This window comes from Octopus bimaculoides, chromosome 15 (genome assembly GCF_046866305.1).
Source record: "Octopus bimaculoides isolate indiv1 chromosome 15, ASM4686630v1, whole genome shotgun sequence".
Lineage (NCBI taxonomy): Eukaryota > Metazoa > Mollusca > Cephalopoda > Octopoda > Octopodidae > Octopus > Octopus bimaculoides.
Window position 1 is genome coordinate 305,804 of NC_142942.1, and position 22,189 is coordinate 327,992.

The 22,189-nt window shown below is 37.6% G+C and overlaps 1 protein-coding gene across 6 annotated transcripts in view; it reads left to right on the forward strand.

Annotated features, from left to right (window-relative positions):
• The window catches only part of LOC106878778 (uncharacterized), a 189,464-nt gene extending 167,503 nt beyond the window's left edge, over window positions 1–21,961 (forward strand). For all 6 annotated transcript variants that reach the window (XM_014928108.3, XM_014928109.3, XM_089363359.1 and 3 more), the window contains 2 exons: window positions 14,820–15,058; window positions 18,253–21,961. In XM_014928108.3, coding sequence (XP_014783594.1) covers window positions 14,820–15,058; window positions 18,253–21,606 — 3,593 coding nt within the window. In that variant the 3' untranslated portion in view covers window positions 21,607–21,961. The remainder of the gene's footprint in view (window positions 1–14,819; window positions 15,059–18,252) is intronic.
• Window positions 21,962–22,189: the final 228 nt, after the last annotated feature.

Sequence of the window (22,189 nt, forward strand, 5' to 3'; positions counted from 1 at the left end):
ATATTGTTTCTGTGTCTCACTTTGATTTTTACTCCATAAAATGACAGAAATTTTAGATTCATATATGAACACTTTAAAATTAGAGGTTTTGTATCATACAACTATATGCACCTCAAATGACCTGGTTTCAAAAATAGCTAATGAAATTCTATGAAGGGGTAGCGGGTATGGAAGAAATTAATCATGCAGACAAATTCAGTAGATACTCCATTTGTAATATTGCCAAAAAATTGGTGTCAGCATCTCACCATGTGCCATGCTCTGTCATTAGATTAAAGGTTAACAGTTCATAATCTATCCCTGGTGGTTTGTCACTAGGATTGGGTTCAACTTGTAGGAAATAGCTCACAGCTGCAGCCTACATATGTACTTGGCTTATTAGCTTACTTTCTCACACGAGGTTTTTGTTATCAGTACTTCAGTCAAATCTTCTCATTGATTACCAACTATTATTCTGATGTCTGTGTATGGGGAGACTTAGCTAGCTATAATAAAGAATCTTTACCAGGGCCTCGTTTAGAAATAAATTTATAAATAATTAACTCTTTAGCTGCTGTAATTTCTTCAGCTGTTACTCTCATATATAGAGATGTGTGTAGTAGTAGAAGTAAACTATTTTGAATAATACTGTTACTGTTGTTATGGGTGGCAAGCTGTCACACCAGGTAAAATGCTTCGTGGCATTTCATCCATTTTCATGTATTGAGTTCAAATTCTGCTGAGATCGAATTTGCCTTTCATCCGCTCGGGGTCAATAAAATAAGTACCAGTTGATCACTGGAGTTGATGTAATTGACTTAGCTCCTCCCCTGAAATAACTGACCTTGTGTCGGGACGAACAGTAGGACGGACGACGGAACAGACTTCGGTGTGTACCTAGACGGCCTGCCGTAACTCTCGACCAGCGAAGCCGAGTGCTGCGAAGGACCCATATCTGCCTGGGAAGTACAGGAAGCGATGAAAGGCTGCACGAGAGGTAGATCGCCGGGTTTGGATGGTCTGCCTTACAAACTTTATACGTCAATGCCAGACTTGTTTGCGGGCGTCTTGACAAATGTCTACTGCAACTGGCAACAAAACGGGAGAATTCCTGCTTTTGTTTGTCGAGGAGTGGTGGCTTTGCTAAGAAAGGACCCAAACAAGGGGGACATTATAGGGAACTTTAGGCCCATCACTCTGCTCAACACAGAGTTGAAGATCTTGGCCAAGGTGCTAGCCAAGAGATTGGCGCCTGTCGTGGGCAAACTGATCAGCAAGGCGCAAACATGCGCCGTGCCGACCAGGTCTATCCACGACAACCTCCATCTCATGCGCTACATCATAGAGAGGGTGGGTAACGAAGCTGGCGCGGGTGGGGCTTTGATCAATTTAGATCAGTCTAAAGCCTTCGATAGGGTCGAACATCGATACCTGGCAGCTGTTCTCAAGGCAGCTGTCTTCGGTCCGGTCTTCTGCGGGTGGATAGCTGCTTTATACAGCGGCATCTGCTCGGTCATACGGGTGAACGGCCATCTATCGGAACCGTTCAACATCTCGCGTTCTGTTCGCCAAGGGTGTCCTCTCTCCTCCCTTCTGTATGTGTTGACTCTCGAGCCATTACTGTGGAAGTTGGAGGCTTTGAGGGGCGTCCCGCGTGATCTGGGATGTGGAAGGAGTGTGTCTGCCTATGCCGACGACGTCACCATGATGGTGTCGAGCCACAGGCATATTGACCTGATTGGCGAGACACTAAACGAGTATGAAGCGGTGACAGGTGCGAAAATTAACGCGGAAAAGTCAGTGGGCTTGCAACTAGGCACCTGGAGGGGCAAGTCCATGCCGTCCAACAGCGTCGTAGGGTGCTGGACAGACGGACCCGTTAAACTGCTCGGGGTCTGGTTCGGTCCGGACTTCCAGTTGGAGAAAAACTGGGAAGAAGTGACAAACAGGGTGGCCAACCTCACCCAGAAATGGGCTGAGAGGAAGCTCTCCTTGAAAGGTCGAGCGGAGGTGGCGAATGCGTACATCGCATCCGTCATCTATTACCGTTTGGCCGTCGTCCCTTGTCCCGACCGCTGGTTAACCAAGATGGTACGCTTGCTCTTCAGCTTTTTGTGGAAGGGTTAGGTACCACTGGTCAGGCGCTCCATCTGCTGTCAACAGCCGCTGAACGGAGGCCTTGGCATGCCGTGGTTGCTGATGCGCAAACATGCGCTCAGGCTACGACATCTCAAGCGTTTCCTGGACGGTGAACAGGTGTGGTCGCCTTTCGTCAGACGCGATTTTCCGCAGCTCGTTTCTTTATCAGAGCTGCAATCTTGGATCAAACGTAGACCAAGAAAGGGCGCTTGGCACCTCGAGTGCCGCCAAGCTCTCACTGCCCTCAGTCAGGCGGGCAGTGCGATCGGTAGTAGCTCCACTCTAGCGTTCTATAGAGGGTTAGTGGGAGAAAAGTGCGACAACGTTCTCAGGGAAACTCTAGGTGTCGAGGATAATCAGCTAAACAGTCTGTTCGGGAGAACTTTCGGGCCGGGGCCCATGGATAATATCCAAAGGTCCCTCGCCTGGCAGTGCTACCGAGGTGTGCTACCTGTTCAAGATAAACTCTACCGACACGGAAGTGCCGTCAACCGGGCCTGCCCGAGGTGCGCTCAGGACGACGAAACCGTTCTGCACGCACTCGTCCAGTGCCCGAGCATTGCTGACCTGTGGGTCTATATCGAACAGCTACTGTCCCGTGTAGGACGGATCCGGCTATCAGCTGAATCCATCGTGAGAATTGACCCGCCGACCTCCTTTAACCAGGAGGGCAAGGCAATTTTCCTATGCCTAGTGGCTGTAGCGAAAGAGGTGATATGGTGGACCCGTTTGAAAGGGCTAAAGACAGACACTTTCCTCTTTGGCCAAGGCTTAATCAACTTTTTCAAGTTCCACTTGAAAAGGAAGATGAGAGTAGAGAGGGAAGTGCTGTCTCATAGCAAATTCGTTGAAAGATGGGTGACTGTTGGAAGAATGGCCAGTATAAACGGACCAATTCTGAGAATACACCTGTAGAAAAAAAAAAAGGTAATGTAAAAGGAGAAAGGGCTCTATACCCCTTTCTTATTTTTTCTGACCAGGTTCCCGTGGTTTTATGGGTTTTTCCACGTGTAACCTTTCCTTTTTCGAAACGCCTCCCCCTTTGGGAGTTCTACTTATTTATTTATCTATTTATTTATCTATTTATTTATAATATCTTTCTCCGTTTTCTTCCTCTGTTTAGACGAACTTTCCTACCTTTTCGGACAAAACCTTTTGTAACCTTCGTCCTGTCTCTGTCCTTATATGTTTTTAATTGATATTAGCCCTTGTGGCCAATAAAACGAATTAATTATTATTATTATTATTATTATTATTATTACACTTTTTATTTACATTTGATGGATATTTGTCCTCATCTTGTTTGTTGTTAACACAACGTTTTGGCTAATATACACTCCAGCCTTCATCAGGTGTCTTGGGGAAATTTCGAACCTGGGTTCTCATTCCTAAGGTATTTTTCGATGTTATTATTGTTATTATTATTATTATTATCATTATTCAGTAGTTTTATTTTTATAACGTGCTTTCACTTCACTACCGAGCGCAGCTCTGTGCGCCTTGGGTATGTGCTGTGGTTTGCTGTGGTGCTCTTATGTTTACTGTATTGAAAGTGTTTTGCGTAGAATGTGTGCAGTACCCAGCAGTGCAATTTTCTGTATGTTATATATATTTGTAAGTCCTGGTGTTTTTGTTATGTATTTGTCTGAATATTTTTTTATTATACCTAAGGCACCTACTATGATAGGAATTGTTTCTGTTTTTAGATTCCACATTCGAGTTATCTCTATTTCCAGGTCTTTGTATTTTGAAAGTTTTTCCATTTCTTTTAGAGAAACGTTGTCATCTGCTGGTATTGATACATCAATTAGAAAGCATTTTTTTTCTTCATGATCTTTGACAACTATATCTGGTCTATTTGCCTTAATTTCTCTATCTGTGTGTATTGGCATATCCCAGAGTATGGTTGCTTTCTCGTTTTCTGTGACCTTTTCTGGCGTGTGTTTATACCATCTTTTTTCTGTTGCTATTCCATAATGTTGGCATAGCTTCCAGTGTATATAGGTCCCAGCTCTGTCGTGTCTGTGAATATATTCCTTCTTAGCCAGGACTGGGCAGCCAGAGATAATATGATTTATTGTTTCTTGTCGATCTCCACATATTCTACAGTTACTTGTTATATTTCTTTTCATTATGTGTTTTTGGTAATTTCTGGTGGGGAGGCTTTGGTCTTGTGCAGCAATTAAAAATCCTTCAGTCTCTGCTTTGAGTCCTGAGCTTCTCAGCCATTGCTGGGATTTTTCTCTGTCTATTTCTTTCGCATTTAGTTTAGCCCAGTATTTACCATGTAGGGGCTTTTCTTGCCATCGTTTTATCATGGTCCGTTGCTGTTCTAGTTTTAGTTTGGATTTCATTTGTTTTATAGCTTTTGTTGTTTCTTCTTCTTCTTCTTCGTATTTGTTAGGTAGATTGATTTCTTGTTTGTATTTGTCAGCTTCCTTAAATACTGAAAACAGTTTTTTGTTTTGCTCGTGTTTTGTGGCTATTTGTATTAGTTTCTCTTGCTTCTGGAGTAGGTATTTTTGCAGTCCTATGGTGGTTATTTTATAATAGTTTTCTAGCTGTATAAGACCCCTGCCACCTTCTGTGCGTTGTATATATAGCCTTTCTATGTCAGATTTTGGGTGGTGCATCCTATATCCTGTCATTATTTTTCTTGTTTTCCTGTCTATTTTACATAGTTCGTTTAGTGTCCAGTTAAGGATGTTGTAGCTGTAGCTTATAACTGGGACAGCTAAAGTGTTGATACCCATTATCTTGTTTTTAGCATTGAGCTCTGTTTTTAGTATTGATCTAACTCGTCTATAGTACTCTTTCTTTATTTTTTCTTTCATTTGTGTATGTTGTATCCTATCTAGTTCATTGACTCCTAAATACTTATATGGTTGGCTTTCGTCTAGTTCTCTTATTTCATTGGCTTTATCTAGTGTTATATTGCTACTTTTAACTAATTTTCCTCTTTTCAGGGTTGCTTTGGCACATTTTTCTAATCCGAATTTCATTTCTATTTCCTTGGTAAAGCCGTGTACTGTCTGTAGTAGTGTTTCTAGCTCTTTGTCGTTTTTTGCATATAATTTTAGGTCATCCATATATAGAAGGTGGCTGACTGTTTTTCCATAGCATTTGTAACCGCATCCAGTTCTATTTAGCAATTCTGTTAAAGGTGTGAGTGCCAGGCAGAACAGGAGTGGAGAGAGCGTGTCTCCCTGAAATATTCCTCTTCTAATGGGGATGGCTTTCGTTTTCACAAGTCCCTCTTTTGTTTGGAGCTGTAGCACTGTCTGCCATTTGTTCATTGAGTGCTCTATGTATTTTATGATAATTGGTGCCACCTTGTTTATGGCTAGTGTTTCCAGAATCCACGTGTGGGGAACACTGTCGAAAGCCTTTTGGTAGTCCACCCAGGCCATACTGAGGCCTTTCTTCTTTCTGCGGCTCTCTTCAGTTATGGCTTTATTGATCAATAATTGATCTTATTATTATTATTATTATTATTATTATTATTATTCAGGTCACTGCTTGGAATCAAACTCAGAATCTTGGGGTTAGTAGCCTGTGCTTTTAACCACTATGCCATATGCCAATAATAATAATAATAATAATAATAACAACAACATCAAAAAATACCTTAGGAATGAGAACCCATGACAATGGATAGGCTGGAAATTATTCTGCTTATGCCATCAACAAGGTTATTAGTTATGACTGTGGGAGGAGGGATATTATACATGTATGCAGGTATATGGTTTCTTAAGTCTGCTTTCAGTAGAAACGGTGATTGTGGTTGGATCTAGTGTTATGGCTAAAAAGTTGACAATTTTTAAATTGTCCAAATTGCATTTCTTAAATATTCTGATTGAATCTTTTCTGAATTACATATGGTTGTGTGGTTGATTATATTAAAGAAAATTGCTTAACTGTCATTTTTCTTCAGAGCAGAACTAGTAGGATTCATTTATTGAAGGTATATAAAATTAAAAATCTCACAAGATTGGTTATTTCTTCTTTGTTAGCTTTTTATGTGAAATAAAGAGTTGGCTTTCCTTTTGCTTTGTTTTTTTAACTTGTTAAGAGTTGTCATGATATAAGAGCAACTTCCTGGCAGGTGAGAATGTCACTAATAATGGTAAATGTGTTCTTGAATTCCCATGCTTTCAGTATAAGATATATAAAATTTAAGCTACATAAAAAAAAACCATTATATCAAATTGGGAATTTGTACAATGCTTTGTTTTGGCTTGATGATAATGGCACTGCTAATCTTATGTTGTTTTAGTCTTAAGATTAACTGCTTGAGTATATGCTTGCTAACTAATTCATTCATTTTAGGAGATTTTTAGTCTTAAAGGTGATGTAGGGTGTATGCACATCAGGCATTCTCTAAAGTCTTCAATGTTTTTTGTATGTTTAAGTGGTGTTCTCTGGCAGGAGTTTGTGGCACTATCTTCTTTCTTTTTTTTTTTGCAAGTATGTGGGATAGTAGGGAGGGGGGTTGAGTGTTAGAGTGTTCTGGAAGGAGTTAATGTGGTTTTACACTAACTTTTGCTTTTCTTAAATTGGTAAAATTGAAACTGATTTTATGTAGTTGAAATACACACATGTATGCACACACATACATACAGAGACACATAGATATGTGTGCATATGTGCATGTGTTTGCATATACACACATGCACATTTATGTTTATATATGTGTTAAGTGAAAGCATGGCTTGTGGGGAAGAAATTCACTACCCAATAATGTGATTTCAGGTTCAATCCTACTGTGTGGATTTAACAGATGGAAACTGAAAAAAGCATTGTGTGTTTAGATTTTTGGGTGTGCCATGTATCCCACCCACATATAAGATTAATTCCCACACTCTACTCCAATAAACCAAACTATACCACTTCTTCATGAACTACGTTTTTCTCTCACTCCTTACCCCCACATTCCCACAGCCCAGCACTGCTATATCATCTTTCTTACCTGTCCTCCCTCTGTCAACTGTATCATTGCTATACTGTTGTTCCTTTATACACTCATGTTTCATCACCACTGCATTCCCCCTTTTGCACCCATGTAATCTCCCTACTCACACACCCTGAGCAATCCTCTACAACTCCATTTATTTTCACATCCTTATAGCTTGAGAGTATGCCCTGGTATCTCGCTCTCTCTTTCTCTCTCTCCCTCCAGCTGGGGTAACCATGTATATCCTCTGCAGAAAAACACTTGTTTCTGCTTCTCTATCATAGTTTAACTTCTCATCACCTGACATAAACCCACCTCCCTCAGTACCACTCCTCTCATTTGAGGGATCTTTGTCTTACAAGTTATGTGGTGACCTTAGCAGTGCTGGTGCCACATAAAAACCACCTAGTCCACTCTGTAAAGTGGTTGCCATTATAGAGGGCATCCCACCATAAAAACCATGCCAAAGCAGACAGTGGAGCTGGGCACAGTCCCCAGGCTTCCTGTCAAACCATCCAAATACGAAATGTTGATGATGATGATTGTTTGTGTGTCTGTGTCTGTGTCAGTTTGTTTCCTTGTCTTGACATCACATGAGTTTTAGAGAAAAACTAATCGCTCGACAAGCAGTGTCCTTCATTTCCAATCTACCACAGAAACATGTCTGGCCATGGGGAAATATTACCCTCTTTGGAATCAGGTGAGGGTTGCCAACAAAAAAGGGCATCCAGCAGCAAACTCAGTCTAAGCCATGCAAGCATAAAAAAGTGGATGTTAAAATGATGATGATGGTGGTGGTGGTGGTGGTGGTGGTGGTGGTGATTATGTATTTGTTCAGTTTCCATTTGATTAATCTTTTTAATCAGTTGTTATCTCATAATTTATACAAAGATATATATATATACACACACAAACAGACACACATGTATATGTAATTATCTGTTTGCTTATGCACAGACACATCTTTACATTTTGCTTTTTATTTAATGTTCTTTAACTCTTTTTCTACTTTTACACTTGTACACACACATTTTATATACTACATATTACACATGCAGTATACACACATTAATGGGACGGTTTTTTTTCCTATTGACTCTAGTAATTAACCAAATGTCATATATTTCCTGTATAGAAATCTGGCCAAGGCTCACATGTATCTACTGAAGTTGGAGTGTGACTAATGTGTAGCTGTGACAATCATGCTTTTCTGGAATGTATTATCATGATTATAAAGTGGATTTAACTGAAAATTAAACCCAAATGATCATTGACTTAAGAGAGTAACATCACATTAGAGCATTTGCCACTGGTAATGATGGTGATGATTATTATTTTCTACATTGGTGTAATATTTTACATTTCTAAGTGTAACTTGATTGATCCAAATAGCAATGCTCAATTGGTATTTATTTGGTAAAGGTAAAATTGCTCTCAGTGGGAGTAGAGCTGAATGTAAAGTGATGGACCTAAACATTGTTAGATGCTTACTCTGGTTCTTGCTACGGTTTCTGTTATTTACATTAACAACAACTATAATTGTCCAAGCATATGGTTCTCAGCAACAACAACTCTACTATTATCATCACACAAGACATATTCACACAAAATAGCTGCATTATAAACAGCTTCACTATGTCCAAACAGTGTGCTGAGTTATCCCAGTGTTTTGAGGTTAGTGTCATCATCATCATCATCATCATTGAACGTCGTTTTCCTTGCTGGTATGAGTTGAGCAGTTTGACTGGAACTGGTAAGGTCAGGGTCTGCACCAAGCTCCATCGTCTGTTCTAACATGGTTTCTACATATGGATGCCCTTCCAATTGCCAACCACTCTACAGTGTACAGGGTACTTTTTATGTGGAAGGTATCAATTCTGCTGTGGCAGATGGGTCTTCTTGAGTATAGCAGTGCACCAGATATCCCAGTCCTTAGTCATCTCCTTTGTAAGGCTCAATGTCTTGAGGTCAGCCTTCAACACTTCATCCCGTGTCTTCCTGGGTCTCCCTCTTCCACAAGTTCCAACCACTTTAAGTGATCTGTATACCAATTCTTCGATTAATCTGCATGTCTCTTTTGCAACTAAAGCAAGGTTGTTGCCTGTATACAAACAAACTTCAGTGCTTTCTACCGTTGGTTTCACATTCTAAACCGAGTGGCCAGTGTGCTTCCAGATCAAACTGGAACATAACATATCTGGAATGCTGCTGCTATAATTTTAGTCATCTATACTAATCAATGTGTTCAAGTTAGTGCTGATCACAACTACAACTTACAACAATCATGTATTAGTCTCTCAAATATGTACTGATCAACTCCTGCTCAATTGAACACACACAGTCAATATATCAGATATCTTTTATCTTTTCTTTTATACTTGTTTTGGTTATTAGACTGTGGCCATGCTGGGGCAGTGCCTTGAAGAATTTTTAGTTAAATGGATCATACTTATTCTTTTAAGCCTGGTATTTATTCTATTGGTCTCTTTTGCTGATTGGCTAAGTTATAGGGATGTAAACACCACTTGTCAAGTGGTGTAGTGGGGACAAACACAGACACAAAGACATGTGCACACACACACAACATATACAATGAGCTTCTTTCAGTTTCTGTCTACCAAATCCACTTACAAGGTTCAGGTTGGCCTGTGGATATAGTATAAGACCAAGGTGCCCTGCAGTGGGACTGAACCCAGAACCATGGGATTGAGAAACAAGTTTCTTACCACACAGCCACACCTATGCCTATATGTTGAGTTTTTGACCACCATATACCACTATCATGGCACTCATTTTATTGATCTTTCATGCAAAGATATATATATATACACACACAAACAGAAAGATATATATATATATATATGCAGTGTTCACTGTAGTAGCTGTAGAAGAGACAGAAAGAGAGAACAATGTGTCTGAACTGGAAAGGTATCTAGCTTAATTGGTGATTGGATTTAATATCAGAAAGATCTTTCATCATTTATTTGTATCTGTTGCCAATATTTGCAAATAGCTTCTGTAAAATGTAACTTGTACTTCAGACAGACTGAATTGCATATTATAACATATAATTTATTAATCGAATAAGTATGCATTACAGTATGTAACTCAGTTTATCTGATTTACTTAAGCCCTTAGTAGGTTTATAAGCAACTTCTCTTTGGAGATTTAAAAGGATATTCAGTTATGAAATTATAACAGGATTGAAACTAGTCCAGCTGATCCTTTATGTACATATATTAAAAATAGGGAAGGCCAGTTTATGAGATTACCTTTGGTTTCTCATCCATAAAGGATTTAGCTTTATGGCATATTGTCAGATCCCAAAAACCTGTTGGCCCATGACCTCTTAAAAATATGAATTCTGAAACCTGAGGTAATCCCCTAAACCGACCTGCCCCATTTTTAATATATGCTGCTCTACATCTTAGACTGTGCTTCTTCTTTGGGATCTATGTTTTCTACAAATGATATATATATATATATAAGTAATATTTGTAGCCATTTTAACATGGCTGTCCATTTGAGCAGACTCTACTGAGATTTTTTAATCCCAAGAGGACATCTCCTCTAGCTGGTTAACAATGCACAGCTGCATCCAATAAAATTGTGAGCAGGGGAGCGAACCCTTACCCCTACCATCTCCTAGCAAGATGGTAGGGGTGGGGATTCATTCCCCTGCTTGCAATTTTGTCCAGTTATGCCCATAGTAATAGTGGGCTTGTAGGGAGAGTTAAAGATGATACTCAGTCAGTAAAGAGTATTCAGAGTATATAGACATGCTCTAGTACATATTAACATTGATTGTCAAACATTGTCAGCACACCAGTAATTTACAGTTTTTTACTCTGCGCTTTTTAAATTTTTATTATTTTATTGACACAAGATGCTGTGCCTGTGGTTTTTGTAGGTCTTCCAAAATCAGTGAGATTGACATGGTTAACATTTCTCTTGAGCAGCTTCAAAAAAATCATGTAGAAGGAATAAATTTCAAGAGACTGGGCAGGTAATGAGAGAAGGAAGGATGAACTAGTTGAGAATGTCTAAGTGAGTGTGGTATGAGCCTAGCTAGTTCCAAAGAAGACGTAGCAGTTGTAAAAAGAAGTCAGATAAAAAAAAGAGAGAGATACAGCAGGTCTATGAATGTGTATAGTTATATCTTTTACTGTGACATATCCTTAGAAGTTAGTTGGTTTGTGTCTGGTGTTCTGGATCTGCCATCCAATATTCATATTCAGTTATAGTCATTTCGCTAACACAACACATATTAAGAAATGCATGAATGTCACAAAATCTCTTTCCCCTTAACCTACATATCTTAGACCTCATTAGAAATCACTAGTTATTTTCACATTTGTAAAATGTAAACCTAAGATTATTTTGCAGCTATTTTGTCATTCCACACTACCAACATATAGAATTAGCATTGACATTAGCTTGGTCATATTTGACGTCATCTAGTATTTGGTAACTTGTTCAACTACTCAAATGTCTTCACTTTACTTTCCTTCTTTTTTTTACTCTCCCCTCAGTCTGCATTAAGACATTCTTTACTGCTTTAAATGTTTGTAGGTTATTCATGCATACTTAATCATTTGCTTCTTCTGGTTTTTGAAGGTAGAGTGGTATTCATATTTTCTATGTAAATACACGTATACACACACATTTGTTCATACATATATGTTAAAATATACACCATCACCATCATCCTTTGACATCTGTTTTCCACGCTAGCATGGGTTGGATGGTTTGACCAAAGCTGGCATCAGGTTCCAATCTGATTTCACTTGATTTCTGTGTCTGGATGCTCTTCCTAATGCCAACCACTTTACAGGGTGTGCTGGGTGCTTTTAATGTAGCTCTAGCACAAGTATTTTTATGCTATGCTGGCATGAGTGCTTCTTACATGGCACCAGCATAGAACATATATTTTATACATATGTGTATGAAATATATGTGTTATTTCTATGTCACTGTATCACTGTATTGACCAACTGGTCACAAAATACTTCCAATTCTTTCTTGATTACACCCTTCTTTTCCATCTAGGCCCAAATTGTTTCACTAAATTGTCTTCCCTCATTTTAGATAAACCCTCAACATGCTATTCCTAGGTGGAAAACAATGAAATCAAAGAGGTAATGGGTACATTTATTTGGGGCACACAGTGAATATAAGCTATGACATGGATGCTGAAATCTAGGCAGGATGGAAGGCATTTAGCTCAGTAATAGATGTACTCAAGGCAAAGCTGGACAAGAGCTTATGTGCCAATCTCATTGATAGCACTGTCCTATCTGTGCCCTTATATTTAAGTATTTTCTATATAAATACATGTAAATGTGTTCTTTTGAACATAGGTATACATACAGGTGTGGCTGTGTGGTAAGAAGTTTGCTCCCCAACCCTATGGTTCCAGGTTCACTCCCACTGCATGGCACCTTGGGCAAGTGTCTTCTACTTTAGCCTCTAATTGATCAAAGCATTGTAAGTGGATTTGGTAGATGGATATATATTCTTTTACTCTTGTTTCAGTCATTTGACTGTGGCCATGCTGGAGCACTGCCTTAAAGAGGTATTTAGTTAAAGAAATCGAGCCATGGACTTTTTCTATCAGTGTCTTTTGCTGAACCACTAAGTTATGGGGACATAAACACACCAACATCAGTGAGAGAGACAGTGAAGAAGAAAGAGGAGTGAGAAAGAGTGAGTGAATAAAGAATGAATAAGGAAAAGGAGAGAAAGTACATCTTGTAAAGAAGTGAATCGTGTATATATAAAGCAATATTATTTATTTTTAATATAAAAAAATAAACCAAGACTAAATTAATGTGTCTCAGGTCAAATTATTCTTGCACCCCAAGTATGGTACTAATTCATGCAGCCATTTTCATGTGAAAAGTGAACACACACAGATAGATAGATAGATAGATAGATAGATGTAGAGAGAGAGAGAAAGATTTAGATAGATGGAGAGAGAGATAGTAACAGAAATCCCAAGAAGACAACAGAAATCCTTAGAAGAAAGACAAAAAAAAATGTAGTTCCAACACGCACAAAATGTTTGTATGAGGAACGCGAAGAGCAAGATTTTCAAGCTAAAAATATATAGGAAGCTGTGATGTTCATGATGTTTCCCCAGGAACCAAAAGACAATGCAACTGAAATAAAATAGAAGCGGTTAAAATGTAAATATTCATCAATGGCATATTGTATGCATATATGTGAGTGTGTAGCTAGCCACAGTTGCTATATCAGACATACATGTGTGTGTCTAGCTAGCTGCAGTTGCTACATCAGTACCAGAAGTTGACAATGAAAAACCTTTTTAAAGAAGTTAATCTTATATAAAGCAATATTATCTATATTTAATTAAAAAAATAAATCAAGACCATATTATTGTATCCTGGGTCAAATTATTCATGCACCCCAAGTATGGAACCAATTCGTGCAGTCATTTTTGCATGAAAAGTGAACACACACACACACACACACACACACACACACACACACACACACACACACACACACACACACACACACACACACACACACACACACACACACACACACACACACACACACACACACACACACACACACACACACACACACACACACACACACACACACACAGGTCTATTTTATATATAAGATAACTAATCCGGGAACTTTTTGATACCACCTCATATGTATTGCCTAGGTATAGAAATATGAAATCATGATCTAAGATTGGTAGGTCATTTTATCTATATGGACAATTTGGTTGTACAAAATAAAATTAAGTAAAATGCTAACTTGTGATGTCTTGAGAAGATATGTTTAGAAAGTTGTGGTTAGTGTTTCCATTGTACACAGTCTGCTGTTTGAAATCATTACATTGCAACACTATTGTGAAAATACTTGATCAACTGATAGCAGAAAGTGAGAGATACCTGACATATTTATAATAGACTAGTGTAACAAGTCAAAATATTGGCCTGTTCTGTTCTGTCTAAGTTTATGTTGGCTACTCTGAGGTTGTTGCCATGGTAGGAAAGTTAGATATGTTCATATAGCTAGTAGTACCATTGAGTCCTGTTCTGAACAGAACACTCAACATTAACTTGTTTAAAGCTTTCTACTTGATTAAGAAATCAATGTCATATAGAATGAATGACTGAAGAAGTGAACAAAACCCTTGTTTTATCACCACCACCACCACCACCACCACCACCTCCATTGATAATAATAATAATAATAATAATAATAATAATCCTTTCTACTACAGGCACAAGGCCTGAAATTTGGTGGGAGGGGATAGTCAATTACATCAACCCTAGTAATTGACTGGTACTTAATTTATTGACCCCGAAAGGATAAACGGCAAAGTCAACCTTGACGGAACTCAGAACATAGCAACGGGTGATATACCGCTAAGTATTGTGGTGGGCTGTGTTAACATTGTGGATGTTTGCAAATATGATGTAGATATCCCTCTCCATGTCGGGAGTGATTACTTCAAATCTTATGGTCATATTGGTGTTGATGTTTATATCAGTATTGTAAATGGTTCTCCTCATATTCAACAATAATTTCTTCAGATGTTGTAAATAATTTCTACACGTTATGGATATTTTCCTTGACTCTTACTGAGTTCATTACTTGAATGTCAATTCATTCTCTTTTAGTGTATCGCTTTCTTTTGAGTACATTTTATAAATCCAATCGATTGCAAAGTATAAAATGATTTTTGTTTTATTTGCAGAACCATCGCTATTCAACCGTACAATTAATAGCAACAGCAACAATGTATACAAAAGCGTCTCTCTTGTGGATTTCATCAAACAACAACAGGCTGACATGGGTAACCATGGTCAGCTCACTCAAGAAAAACTGCAAGACCTGCTGACCACTCATTTGGTTCAGCAGTTCCTACAGATGAGGCAGTCAACAAATGAACAAACGAAGCCAGCTGACTTGGTGGAAGATGTACACAATGCCAATGTAAGTTCACCACCACCACCACATTACTACTAGCATTAACAACACAATTCACACAAACCTACCTCTTATCTTTTCACCTGACAGTTTCATATGCTCCTCTTTATCTTTATCCTCATACTACTCCTAACGGGGGCTTCATTTTCCATGTCATATTTCTGTCTTAACAGTTTGGCCTTAAACTTGACAGTCCTAATTTTAGCATTGGTTTCATGTTTTTTAACAAAAATCTGGCAAAATGGAACAGATCGTGGTTTCTTGGAAGCTAAACTGCTACACTGAAGGCTTCCTGAATTATTGTAAGGTTTCCTGTTCTCATTTATCTTCTTTATATGTGCAATAGTGGTTTCTATAACCACTTCTTATCTTCCTCTTTAATTCATGTTAGCATTGTTGCAGTCTAATTGGAAAACACCAGCAAGATAAAGAGGTGCAATGTGTTACTGCATGAAAGTATGTCTGATATCAGTAAATCATACACGCCATGTTGATACCACACCCTTCCACAGCTTCTCATACTACAGGATGCCATGTTCAATATATGGCTTTACAAGAACAGATTAACAACAACACTAAACTTGTTTACCATTACTCTGGTCACCAGTAATACTAGATAACATTAACTTGTAGATCACTTTACAATCAATAAAATCAGCATTTCATACACTCATAAAACAGAAATTGTAGCATCATATATAAATGAAATCTCAGAACTTTCTTTGCTACATAAAAACATAACTAACAGAAATGATACACACATTGCAAAAACAATTAAATGAAAAGAATCCACAAAACTAATCTGTACTCAATACAAGATCTACCAGGATCCTGGCAAATCCTGTATTCAAATTTCAGTGCTAGAAGCCATGATACACAACACTGAAAATACTTCTCTCCACACATTAAATAATGAACACAAACCATTCACAACCTGAAACCAACTACATTGAAAATACAAGCAAAGAAGTCAGTATGGAATCTTTTATGTGATTATTCATCTTGCTCAATATAGCAACTACATCTCTTTCCTTTAAAAGAAACAACAAAACATTTTAAGTTCTAAATATGAGAGTCACATATCCACAAAAGAAATGGAGACACAAAGGCTAAAAAGTACAATCATACAATGAAGCTTGACTAAAATCTTATACCTATAGACGTGGTTAAGCTGTTAGATATTTTTATCAGCTACTTATATACCATTCACTTGTTACTCAGCAACAACAGCAGAAAAACGAATATGTTAAAGCTTAAACATTAATGTGTGCTTTGAGAAATCTAGTTTATAACTACAGTCTATTTCAACTAACATGGTCCAGCAACTACATATTTTATTACTCAACATTTTTATACATCAGTAACACTTAAAGTTGTAATTCAATTTCATCCTAAAAATTACTATCTTTGTCCCTGTCTCATCCAACTGGTCCAGACAAGCACAAATATTCATACACACCGAAATAACTATTATTGATTGCTTCATTATACCAAGATTCTGTTATACTGAATGCATTACAGGAAAAGAGAAGCAACATGCCCTGACTTTCTTCCTACTAATGACTTACAGCTATTCTTTCAAGGAGTTTATATTGGGTTCCTAGTTGTGATACTTTCGAGTTGTGGACAGGAATTGGGCTGTTGGATATTCAATTGGTTACTCTGCATAGGTTTATTCAAGTCTAACAGACTTAGAATACTTAACAGTATCAAAGTATAAATGTGACATGAGTTTGTAGTATAATAGTGTAATAGTGAATTACTGTGTAATTTCACAGTCAATTAAAAAGTGTCAATCAATTAAAGTGGAGGGAAATCGGGGAAGGGAGAGATACAGGAAAACATGGGGCAAAGCATTGAAGGCCAACCTCAAAATGCTGAGCCTTGAGAAGAAGATGAAAGAGGACCAAGATATGTGGCACGTTCCTGTACTCAAGATCATCTGCCCACCACAACAGAATTGATATCCTAAAGCCAAGGTGCCACATAAAAAGCATTGGTATGGGTGTTGGTGCCATATAAAAAGCATTGCTGATGGTGCCACATAAAAGTGGTTGGCAATAGGAAGGGCATCCAGCTATAGAAACCAAGCTAAAACAGACTATGGAACCTGATGCAGCCCCAACCCTTGGCAGTTCCTCTCAAGCCATCCAACCCATGCCAGCACAGAAAACGGATATTAAATGTAGATAATGGTTATAATGATGATGAATCTGTCTTACAGTTACTCAAGTTGAAATTACAGGATGATTTCTTTATTTGATATAATGTATGAGGCAAGTCAAACAGAGTATTCTGCTGAAGGGTTCCTTACAACATAAAAGAGTCTATTGCTTAACAATTGAGTTGCACCTAATGATTTCTTGCACATGTTGGAATGCTTGAGCATGCAGTGCAAAGTGTTCTTCATTAACCCAACATAGTGCCAGTTGTAAGAATACAAACTATATTGTAAAAACTATATGGTAAATAAGTTAAGGGCCTGGGACCTCATCCATTTTTCAATAACTGTGGCCATTACTACCACAATCTCTACTAATCTTGACTTTCCAACCCTATAATACATCTACCTATACCCATTTATTGAGGCTGACATTCCTTTCTACATTTATATTACTATTATGTTTTAATCAGCTCTAGTTCTTTCAGAAAACTTGTCTCTGAATGTTCTTTCACTTCATAACTCCCCCTCTTGTTTTCTCTCTTATATCCATCTTTTCATTTCACTCACAGAAATTTAAACTGAATGTTAAATAGAAGCCTTGTCTCCCAACCACTGAAGTTTTTAAATTTTATGGGCTTTGTACTTCTTATCAAATTGATAAATAAAAGTAAAATTATTCTGGATTTGATTGGTTTGTCCAGTAACTCAGATTAGTGTTATACAGACTCACTGTCTTTTTTCCCTTTTAAACTCTAATAAACACTGTGCTGAAATTTTCTACTCTGTGAAGAACCAAACCATCAAGAATATCTCTCCTCTTTGCCCATGTTTTCCATTCAATAAATTAAATATTAACCACAGGAATACCATTTCCCATTTCTTTCTTCTTGCTCAGACTTACTGAAAAGATAAAAATAGTAACTTACCTGCTTTTTTATGCTGTTTGTTAAGTTTATTTTTCTTTCTTTTTCTTTTTTTTTTTCTCCAAAAAAAAATTATGAAACTGATATACTTTATATTGTGATCTCTGTTTCAGAAAACTGCTGCTGAGGTGTCACTTAAAGATAATGTCAAGAAAGTTGAATTACCTGATTCTCTCGATAACGCAACAAAATTGCTCAATGAATACCAACTGGATGAATCTGAGCACATGTTCTTGCGTCTGCATCAACAGGCATTATGTAGTCCAGATGACCAACGTCAATCCCTGGTAAATGTACTTGTAAATCTTGCTGAAATATGTTTACGTCGCAGCCGCAGATGTCGAGACAATCCGATGGAGAAGCAGTGGCTTTACACTCATACCATTGCCCTCCTACAAAATGCATCAGAAATTTGTGATAAAGCTATTCGTGGTGAAGATGGTGAAACATGTGACACAGCTTGGTTTGAGCAACAACAGTTATCCATTTCAACAAAACTAAGGCCAGTTGAAGATAACCAAAGCCGTATTCTTTATAACTGGCTGAAGAATGAAGAAAAGATGATTGAGACACTTCGGCCATTATTTGCTTCAACACCATCAATTCAGACAAAGAATTTCCCCTTGACACCAAGCATGCCTCGTCAGAACCTGTTTCCTGGGATGCCATGTTTTGTTTCAAATGAGGCAAAGTCAGACAAGGATAACTTTGCTGAAAGGTTACGATGGCTTACAAAATTTTGGCGGTACTGCCGAGATCGCTTACATAACAAAAACTTCAAAGAAATTGTTGAGCGACTCTCTGAGAAAGTTGAAGAAGAAATGAACAACTTTGAATCACCAATTTCTCCAGTTAACGAAAATAACAACAACGAGAAAGAATTTGAAGATGTCTTCTACCTTGATGTTGAGGAAGTACGGGACATAGGAAATATTAAAGAGCTTTCAGATGTTAACTCTCCTGTCCGCCAGTATTCCCTATCATACGAGCTCGCCTCTAGTGATGTCAATGTTGAGGGATGGGACTTCTTTTTGGAAGAGCGTAAAAATTACAAGTTTGACACAGTTATCCAGATGTCGCCACATGTGAAGTCTCAAAATAATGACTGTGAGTTTATTATAGACACTGAACTTTCTGATGAGAAGCAAAGGTTGGCTGATATGTCTGAACTGATTTCTCCCTTGCATGAACACAGCATTAGTCTCACTATTGTACGTTCTTTAATCAAACTTGCAGAGAGATTAGCAAAAGAGGAAGACTTTACTAAAGCTGAAGCACTATATGAACAGATTTATATTATTCTCTTTGAAATTCAAGATTCCAGTGTGTCTGTGATGAAGTTAAAGGCTAATGTAATGAAAAATTTAGGTATGTTGAAATGCAAACTCAGCAAAGGAGAAGTTGGACTGAAAATGCTCAAGAAAGGGTTACAAATGTGCCGTGAACTTGGGGAGGATGGAGTTAACAGTGAAGTGTCTGTTCTAATGTTTGAACTTGGAAATGGGTATATTGTTGAGAAGTGGAATGATGAGTCGTTCTTTGACAATATCATTGCAGTGATTGCTGAGTCTTTTGAAAAAGAATTCTCTGATCCTGATAATGAAACCTCATCGAGTCAGACTTCTCAAACTGAAAATAATAATGAAAGTATGAATGAAAGTACAAAGATGGATGATAAAAATGTCAAAGAAGCAATGTCTTGTTTTGAGGAAGCAATAAGTATACTAGATGAGATACCTCAGCGTGATGAGAAACAAACAGATGTCCTTGCCAAATCCTATCTCAAACTTGGGGATTGCCATTTTATGATGAAAGAATTCAATGAAGCACTCATTTGTTTCGAAAAATCATGGACCCTTTTCAATTCTCGTGGTCAATCAGCTGGGAGAGCACTGTTTTTAGAGAATGCCCATGTTTTGCTTATGTTAGGCGTTTCGAGTTTCATGCTACATGTCTACCCACGCACTGTCTCTGTGTTTGAACTGGCCTATAGAATGCTTAGGTATGCGTATGGATTGTCGGGACAAAATTTTTTTGTTGGCCTGATTCTTTCATTACTTGGAATAACGTACTACAAATTGAAATATTACCACAAATGTGTGTCTGTTTGTTTTCAAGCTTTTGAAATTTTCTCTAACCTTTATCAAAATACATTGTCTACTCTTCCAAAACATAAGTTCTGGTTGGTTTGCCAGACATTATATGTCCTTGGAAACTCATATAATGTGCTTAATTTACAACACAAAGCCATTAAATACCTCTCTTTAGGCAGGTCATTAATGTTGTCCACAGATTCTGCTGACAAAAGGCAACATATGAGAATTTTACAGATTCTAGGTGACTGTTATTTTGCACAATATGACTACAAAACCTCACTTGATTTCTACAATGAAGCTCTCATTCTTGCTGATGACAAGGATAATCAGGAAGATTTTGATCCAAACCAGAGCTCTGAAGATATGGCCTTGCACAATCAATTGCTAAGCCGTTCTGCAGATGCACATATTAGCATGAGACAGTACCAGAATGCTGTTCACTATTTAGAACAAGCACGAGATATTCAGGATATTTTACAAGAAGATATTAAAGGTGACCTGGTCAGTACGTTAAAGCAACTTGGCCAAATGCATTCTGTAGCAGGGGATGTTGAAAAGGCTATTGAGTCCTATAATGAGTGTATCGAAATCTATAAGGAAATCCATGGAAAACTTGAACCAGAAATGTGTGAAACTCTTGGAAATTTGGCTACAATGTGCTATGTGAAAGCTTGTATTTGTGAAGACATTGAACAAGAACTTGAGATGATTTTGAGAGCAGAGCAATGCTTCCAAGATGCTCTCACAATGGAAATGAATCATTGTGTTTGTGTAAAATATGCCAATTTCTTGTACAGCCAAGGAAACTACGATGATGCTATATTATATTTAGAAGATTGTTTGAAACTCCAAATCCCATTTCCAAACATTGTGTATGGTGGACTGGAGAAAGTAACTCTACCTGAACTTCTTCAAGAGGAGGTTGATGCCCAGGAAGAAGTGGTACTTCCAGCATCATCTTTGGCATATTACTTACTAATTCTTTGCAACCGGTTGATGAATTGTGCTGATGGAGCAGAAAAGTATATCCTACTTCTCATGGAAGAAGCATACTTATTTCAAGACCCTCTCCTTCATTCCCTTCTAGGATATTCCCTTATGGAGTTGTCTCTATATGAGGAAGCAGCCCTCTCTTTTTTTGAGGCAGCAATAATGCAACCAGAATACTTCCTTGCAATGGACAATTACTGTATCTGTTTATGTCTTCTCGTTCTCACCACACTACAGCGAGCCATTATTACTATGCTGAAAAGTGCTGGGGTAGAGTTTGAAGAATATTCATATGATTGTATCTCACCTTTCTCAAATTGCCAGCTAACACCAAACTATCTGGAATTATCAGATACAGAACTACAAGACATTTTCAACTAATCCTGTGATATACAATTTTTTGTTAACCTCTTATTTAATTTTTTTTTTTTAACTATCAATCTGCTCTGATTCCCTCCAACAACAACAACAAAAACAATTGTTGCCAGATTATTGCAAACTAATTTTTGTAAAATATTGTGCCTGAAATATTTTTTTTTAATCTGGCAGCTGATGGCTCATGTTGTAGGTACACTTGGAATTTCATTCTCATATTATCATGATATATTTCCCTTTTCTCAATTTTTTTTTCCCTTTAAATAAAACAACAAAAACAATTTTTTATGCATACAATTGAAGTAAATGGAAAAGAAAATGGAAACTTCCTAATATATAAAAATTTCTCTCCAAACTTTAACATGTTTTTGCAATAAGTGTTTAGCTGTTTTCTTTAATGGTATATGTTGTATAAATGGTTTACTGTTGTCCACCACTGATTTTCTAGCATCCTTGATTCCAAAGCCTTGCTTTATTTATTAGACTAACATAGCTTGCATATTTTCACAATACATTTATGACTCTCTACTTAGACACAAGCTTTTTTTTTTTATGCACTATGGCTAACTAGAAACATGTATTTAATAAT